This window comes from Amblyomma maculatum, chromosome 5, assembly GCF_055883805.1.
Source record: "Amblyomma maculatum isolate TAMU_Amacu chromosome 5, ASM5588380v1, whole genome shotgun sequence".
NCBI classification, from domain to species: domain Eukaryota; kingdom Metazoa; phylum Arthropoda; class Arachnida; order Ixodida; family Ixodidae; genus Amblyomma; species Amblyomma maculatum.
This window is the reverse complement of record NC_139348.1, coordinates 59,533,368-59,541,349: the sequence shown is the minus strand read 5'-3', so window position 1 is coordinate 59,541,349 and position 7,982 is coordinate 59,533,368. Positions and strand designations below refer to the sequence as shown.

The 7,982-nt window shown below is 45.2% G+C and overlaps 1 protein-coding gene across 1 annotated transcript; it reads right to left on the bottom strand.

The window, feature by feature from the left end:
- Positions 1-1,053: 1,053 nt before the first annotated feature.
- On the bottom strand, positions 1,054-5,005 carry LOC146188386 (BTB/POZ domain-containing protein 2-like). Its single transcript, XM_084605038.1, has 2 exons — positions 4,790-5,005; positions 1,054-1,645 (listed from the first exon to the last, which is right to left on the bottom strand). The coding sequence occupies exons 1-2, from the start codon at positions 4,924-4,926 to the stop codon at positions 1,054-1,056; spliced, it is 729 nt and encodes a 242-aa protein (XP_084461164.1). The 5' UTR covers positions 4,927-5,005.
- Between the last annotated feature and the right edge of the window lie 2,977 nt (positions 5,006-7,982).

The window sequence follows — 7,982 nt, the reverse complement described above, 5'->3', positions numbered from 1 at the left end:
ATTTTTATGCGATATGTTAACTACAATCAACTCATCAATCTAGGACTCTTCAGCTTGCATGTGAATAGGCCCTGCATGCTCCAGGAGAGCGAGCAGAATGGCCTTAATTGGGGGTTTCATGTGATTGATAAACCTGTCTTACTCGTTTAAAAATTTCATCATTCTAACCTCATACATCTGCGTTCAACATGCTTGGCTAACTGAGGTTTTATGTGTAGTGCCGATCAAAATACGCCGAATAACACTGCCCATTTCGCTTGCAGACCCCTTTATTTTCATTTGTACTAGTGAGATTTTCTTTTAGAGTGTGATTAGACTGGCTAAGAACGTTATGTGACATCTGTATTTACGCAGCACTAAAACATTTCTTCATGTGAAATTTGCGATTCTTAGTAAAAGTTATGCCGATGCAGTTTTGTATCATGGGGGCTGTTCTAAAACAATGCATCAGGTGAAGAAAAATTGTCAGAATTTTACTTAATTACAAGCACAGGAGTGCCGGAATTTGTGATTTTTATTGATACATTTTAAAGCCAGCCATATATTTTATAACGAGGTCAGTTGGCTCGAAGTTATGTTGTTCCTTTTAAAGAAAGTCTCGTTTTTACTCAGCAATCCAATTGGCATCAACGCAACTTTCGTTTTCTTAATTTGCTGCAAAACGCTGCAAATTTTGCAGATTAGCTCGACCATGCAGCACGTTTTCGTGCCAAACAAAGACAAACATTAAGTCGTCGAGAACAGTTTTATTTCAGAACTAGACAACAAGAAACACCACACATTTGGCAGTGCTTTGGTTTGGGTGTGAAGGAACAAATATATGTCTATTAAAGCCAAGTGGGCAATTGCTGAACTTTTCTTTAGATCAGCGAAGAATATAGTGAAATATGGTGATGATAGAAGGTAATAGTGAAGAAGCAGGAATAGACTAACGGCTTGCCGAAAAGGAACAATACCCGATCTTCTTGAAGTACGAGAACATTGGAACGAAGTATCTGTTCGTAGAATTGCAGTGCAGCAACTCGGTACCGTTGTCGCATAATGCGGGTGCTGTTACTCACGCGGCTTGTCGACCTTCGAAAAGCCGTCAGGCAGAGGCATTGAGCCTTTCTCCACAATGTTGTTCAGGAGAGCGCGCGCCTCGTGGTCGTTTAGGATACCCCACTGGTTCGGTCCTGACGCGAACTCCTTCGCCGTAATCGCGAGGAAACGCAACTTGGGAAAGAATGGCTGCATTACTTTGCGGATATCCGCATCTTCACCGTTCGATGCTCTGCGAAGGCACTGCTCCTGGGACCAGGCGAACACGGCCCGAAGAACGGAAATCTCGGGCACTTCTACAGCTTTGTCAAGGACGCGATGAATCGTCTCCTCCAAGCACGATTTAAGCCTTTCCGAGGTGAGCACAGATAGACTGTCCTCCGTAAGGAAATCTATAGCTTCGGTGAGAATAGGATTTTTGTGATGTTCACCCATGGTAAAGAAATAATCGATGAGTGGGCACACGTCCATCACCGTCATTCTGAGTGTTGCGTAATCGACACACTTTTTTTCCAGTTCGGGCACCAGGTACTTGTTGGCCGCGCTGCGAGTGTAGACCGCTTGGAGCGTGCTTTCCACTTGGAGGTGGCCGCTGTAGAAGTACCTGCAGTGAATGGCCAATAAATAAGAGTAAAGACGTAGAATATGCACAAATATTATGAATACAGCTATTTATTAAAACACCACTTTGTATTGCATTTAAGGAAACTTCATTTTCCCGCTGATGGATCTGCAGAGAAAACCCATGAGCGCGAGCGGATAAAGTTTCATCATATATTTAAGACGGAGTATATGTGACCACCCCTCCGCCCCGTACTTCATGTGAAATATTAATAACCATTTCAGCTCCTTACGTGAAAAAAGACAAGACAGCGATTTCTGAAGGCTTGCTAGCTTACTAGGTAAGCTACAAAAGGATAAGAGGACCGTAGAATATCAGTGGATCAAAATGCAACGCCACCTGACGGCAGTGGGCGTTTTGCCGAACTTTTGCATGGACTCAAGGGCCTTATCACCGCTCTCTCTTGAACTTTATTCGAACAGCTAGCCTTTTTTCTTTCATTTATTACCCGCCTTATTTTTTTACATATTCCATTATGCCCTGAGGCAAAAAACAACGTTATTAAAAAAAATGCAACACAAAATGCAAAATTACAGCAGCATTCCGCTAGAAGCTACTTAGGTGCATGCAGGTTAAGATGAAAATAGTTAAGTATTCTGATATTTATCCTGTCTTTTAAACAGCCAAAAATTTAAAACATCATCTTGATTCTGCTGACGTATATATAAAACCATTGGTTCAATTTTGCGCCAGAACTATTTCCTGTTTAAAAGAATGCAGCTTAGAGCAGACGGGCAATTATATGGGCCATCTTAGAAGACCAGCACTTCAACTGTTTCCTCTAAAGTTACGAGTAGACGTCGTCGCGATGCGTGGAGATAGCCAGCTGAGGAACGGCCACCCCCATATATTTCCATCCGCAGGAATAGTTTCTAGCGCAACCTTATGGACGTGAAACCAACAGATAGGTCTAACTTCACAGGAATGGTTCCCAGGTAGATATCCTGAAGTCGTGAGGTCCTCCCCTTTGCATCTGTACTTGACGTCACCGAACCTCCTCCTCTGCCACTCGAACCATTTGCTACCTGTGTTTTACAAGGGGCTTAATTTAACAAACCTAACGTATTCCGTCGACAATGTTACATAAAGCGCGCATCGATACAATTTTTGAACTAGTAGCGATGTCTTAAATAGTGCACGGTTTTTCGCGCTTTCAGGCTGTAAGTATGGATGATCATCAACTCGCCCAACAACTTGCTTTGAAATAGATTAGGCTTCAATGCGAGCATTCAAAGTTCGACAAAGCAGGCATTTAGATGCAAAAAACCGCAACCGACACGTGGCGAATCAAATCCCTGGAGCACATGCAATAATCAGCACTTAACTTTCAACCATAAATATATCATCTAAAATTTTGAACCATCGTCGACATAGCCATTTATCACTCCCACTATTTCGTTACTCATTGCGTGAATCAGCTAGGACGGACGGCCGTCCAGATGCGTAATGTGTTCGGTAGTGTAATATCTTTTTGTAGCGAGAGCTACCACTACGTCCACCGCTTCGCCTCTTCGCCGTGATCGCACTTTCGTCGAGGTCGCCACAGTCCTTGAGCCTTTGCCTAGCAACCGCTTGAAGAAGAATAGGTCGTCGGAGGCGGTAGCTGACATTGCCGAGCACTAACTGGACATAGTTTCTTGACACCAGGTTTGGCAGGAGCTGCCAACTCGAGCCTCTCCTTTCAAATGGGAGGGGGATATTAGAATCAACCTACCCAAACTCTTGCATTCACATTATCCCTAGGTCACGCAGGCACGTCTATACGGCTCGGTTAAAGCGGGGCTTTATATCCTGGCTGGTAGCTTAGGCTATCGTGTCATCGCGAAGATGGGAGTGAGAACAGAAAGAGGTGCCGTAGCGGAGGGCTTCGGACCACCGCGCCTCATTGCACTTTAGTTGTCAAAAGGGCCCCCTATAGCTGTAATAAAGCTGAAATTATACAGTAAACTACTATGTGCAAAAGCCATGTCCTAAATTTAAAGCCGAACCTAAGCGTATTCATGCAGATAGCTCTCGCGTAACTCCAGGTTTATTCACGAGCTATAAACTACAGCAAATTTGTTTTGCATAGAATTTGCCCACCGTATTCAACGAATAGTGTCATTTATTTTCATACATTAGAAAAAAAAAACACCACAAATGGCAGCAATCAAGATTAGGGGCATAATAATCGTGGTAAGTGCAACATGCCGCGCCATAATGAATAAGGTTGAAGGGGAACATCAGTTAGCAAGCCAAACCAGATTCGACAAGGGGACTAGTATTCTCCAGCATGGGCAACGCGATAATCATTGGCAAGTTTCAAGTCTTATTTTGCTTCCGAAGAAGGAAAGCGAGGCGGGAAGAGAAAGAGTGAAAGAGGAATGGAGGGTTTTACGATTCGCTACCATCGTACGCGACCGCCGACGCTGCTGCAGAGAAATGCACCGAACAATAGAGCCTCAGTCAAAGCAACGGGAATTTCGGCCATTTCAGCGCCGTGCATTCGGACAACCGACGCATCCTGCAGCTGGTGTGTTCGAGCTCAACGTGTCCTCATGCGTGTGCAAACGCTGGCCAAAACCAGTACTGTAGGGATAGAGTGTCGCCCTTGGCCGGTACCAGGAGTCATCCACGCCGCCGTGACTGAGTCAGCAAAGCTATCCTTCTTCCTTTCCCTCTGAACTGTCGAGTGCATCGAAAGCAGTGGCTGCTACCGTCGCAGGAGACGACGCCGAGATACCCGCTTTGTGAGCGTGTCAGTTTTCTCTTCGGGCCTGCCTCTCTGGCCGTCCCTACGTGATGCAGTATTTAACGTTGTTCTTGTTAGCCGACGCCTCGCCATTTGCCGTGTGCTGATGCCTTCCGCTGGAGCCGCAAAGCCAACGCTACCCTTGGCGCTTCGAGCCTTACCTAATAAGAGGGAGCAGCGTGTGTGTGTGTGTGTGGGGGGGGGGGGGGGGTAAAAATTGAACAACAAATATTTCGTTGGGTATACAAACCTATGAACCTAAGACCGGTGCTTCCATCACTGAAACAAGGGCGGCAGCAGCAGGGATTCATAGTGGTGGTAATGTATTCCTCAACTGCACAAGGATACTCCAGAAATGAATAAATGAGATGTAAAAATCGCATGAGTGAGCTCACCGAAGAAGACCAAGAACTCCCTCCGGGTGTAAGTCGGTGATGACTACGCGGTCCTCCATGGCGAAATGTCCGTAAAACATGGCCTTGAACACTTCGTTGTGCAGTGCTAAGATCATTCGGTGTGCCTTGATTGTCATCCGGGCGTCGGGAAAACGGTCGCTTTCAACAACAATATCCACGTCTGAAAGCTCTGGTGTCTGCAGAAATCTAATCAAAGAGTACTGAAATAAAGATAAACGTTCATGAGGTCATTCCAAGTAACGCGGAATTGGCACAAATTTCTTATTGTTCCTTTTAAAAATGTCTAATCCTAGAGGACGCCTGTTCAGTTTTGAACCCTGCTTGTTGTGCATACTAACCAATTCTGTTCATTCGAAGAGCTTGTAGCGCGACAAATAGCCCACAAAGGACAAGCAGAACAGGAAAAGCGTTACTCTCAATTGATTTTATTCACCGAAGAAACATATTTATAAAATTATTTTCATGCGCAGAAACCGAAACGCAGACAATCTTCAAAAGACAGAAGCTTTCTGTTATTGCCGTCATTGATGTTTGGAAATTTGTTTTCTTATTTTTCATCTTAATTACCTGTAGGTAGTTCTGTTCAAGAATTGTCCGTACTGCGACTCTTGCGACTCTTGTTTTTCTGGGGATCATGCATTAATCAACCGTCTGAAAGTTTATGATTTTGACACATATTCCTTTAATGGCCTTCGGGCGCCGCCACTAATCGTAAACATCCAAATTTTGACCAATCAAAACCGCCATTTTTTAATACATGGGCCCGGTGGGAAGTTTCGCAACCGGCAATATTAAACAGCTTTGGTCCCACTGTGTGCGGTAACCCTTTCCAGCGGTCTTACCCGCGCAGAGGAGGACGCGCAACGGAGGATCCGGGTCGGGGTTGCCCTCACACCTGCTGTAACACGAACGTGGTCTCAATACCGACATTTATATCCACCTGCAGGGTATCCTGTTTGCAACTCACAAAATAATGACACAAATATTCACCGCTTGGAGCGGGTTTGCCCGGCAATGAAGCCAAAGAGAACTCGGCACCTCACAGCGGGGGGCCTTTCTCCCTGTTAAACCCATCTTACGTTGATTGGACGCAAGTGCCTTATAATCGTTCCCTGTTGAACGTTATTAGAACAGCCAACCTTTTCTCTTCTGTTTCAACCCCTTTTCAATTTCTTGTCACATATTCATGTATGCCCTGAGGCAATAAACAACGATATTAGAAAAAAATGTACGCGGCGTCGAAAACACGTCGGCCTGACAAGAACGTGAGAACTTCTGAAGAGTGTCTACAACCGTCCGCGGAAGAGAGAAAACGATATGAACTGACGTTGCAGCCCAGGGACCAATTTTAATCGAAATGTTCAAAGCGCTTCAAGCTGTTGTCACCTCGACCGTCGCCGTCTGCCAAACGTTCTGCACGAGAGTGTGTGGCACACCGGTTAGGGGGGCGCGAAAGCCTGAGAGAGGCATCCGCGCCGGCGCAAAGTGTTCACCCGATGATGGAGAATCGATGCCCGAATATTGTCTTTCGGTTTTATCTCGACGACCCGTCAGACAACGGGAGCTAGATACATTTCGTGCTTAAACACTCATAACATAAGGGCAGGTACGCTAAAGAGGCTTACCTCCTGCAGATTCTCAGCCTGAGTAGAAGCACATTTCTCAGGGCTGCACTTGGTGCATGGGGAGTGGCTGCGGCAGTAATTGCAGTATGCTCTTCGTGCTAAAGGAAATAAACGAGCAGGGATGGAATGATGTGAGGCGCCTGATACAGTGACAGACCATGCATAGTCGCAACAGCTTTAATGGAGGTTAGTTATTTTCAACACTGAATGGGTCTCTTTTATAGCACTGCATAATTTCTCCAAACATGAGACCGCTGGGGGCACATGGGGAGCTTGAGGTTAAGAGCAAAAGCCGCTGTCTTATTTTCGCCGCAGTCTTATCAAAGCACCGCCTTTTATTGCGTCTGGTACGGTCTTTTCCTTCAACATTAAGCCAAATATACATCTAATCCTATTTGATTACGCCTGAAAAATCTATTTGGTACTACGAATCTACAATTGCAGCCCAAGACTTGCGACGCTTTATGATTTAAAAGTACGTCAGACAATCTTCGGAGTTGTGTAGTACCGAGCGCTAACTCTAGACTTCTGGGATGATAGGCGATACCTGTGAGGCTCTGCCCCAATATCTGACGCTGGAGAGACGGATAAGAGTCTATCTTTAAATGGGAACGCGACGGGTGCCACAATGCTCTAAGGCCTCAGCCATTGGTCCTGACTGGTCAGGATATCCAAGCCAGTAGAGCAGGCCTGACATGTCATTTCGGCAGTATAATTCGAATGCAGAGTGAAAAGACGAAACCTGATGGCTTAGGACGATGAGGCTGAAAGGAAGAGATGGGAAGGCAGTTATGTTAACCAGAGAAGCTGAACCCTGGCCAATCACCTTTCGTGTGTATGTGCCATTTACCAAGAAAGCTGGAAAATGGCGTTTCACACGGCTACCCTGCGCTGCGGAAGAGGAATTAGAGGATAAGAAGGGCAATAGAAAAGGGATGGGGAACATTGTCGCAATCTGTCACTCAATTCATTATCTTTGAGGAAACTAAGCAGCGAGTTCCATCTCTTCTTTTATTTTAAACAATATTTATTGCCTCGGGGCATCAGTAGGGTAAGAGGTGAAGGATGTATATATGATTAAATGAACGAAAAAAAGGTCTCTTCTTTCTCTCTGCTTCACACCGCTGTTAAAGCAGACGACGATGAGCTGTGATTATTAAAGGGCCCTGATATGGTACTTGCGGTAAATTCTAATGCAAGAGATCCATATAGGTGGTCTTTGTGAGTATTCGAGTGAAGTCTTAAAGCTTTGCGTGCAGCCAATCATTTACAAATAATTTTCAAAAAGTGCTCCTCGCGGCCGCTCGCAACCGATATGGGCGACGCATCCCCGCCAAGCTATGCGAACAAACGCCAACATTTAGGGCAAATACGTATGGGAAAAATCTAATGAGCCCAGAATTAAAGAGCATAGCTGCTACCAACACGCGAATTACCTATTATTAAGCTCATATGCAATTTATGGTGAAAATAGCCATTAGTGCAATCAGCCGAAATTGAATTTGATGAAGTGCGCCGACGGGAAGTGGAGATGTTAGTTGTTTTCT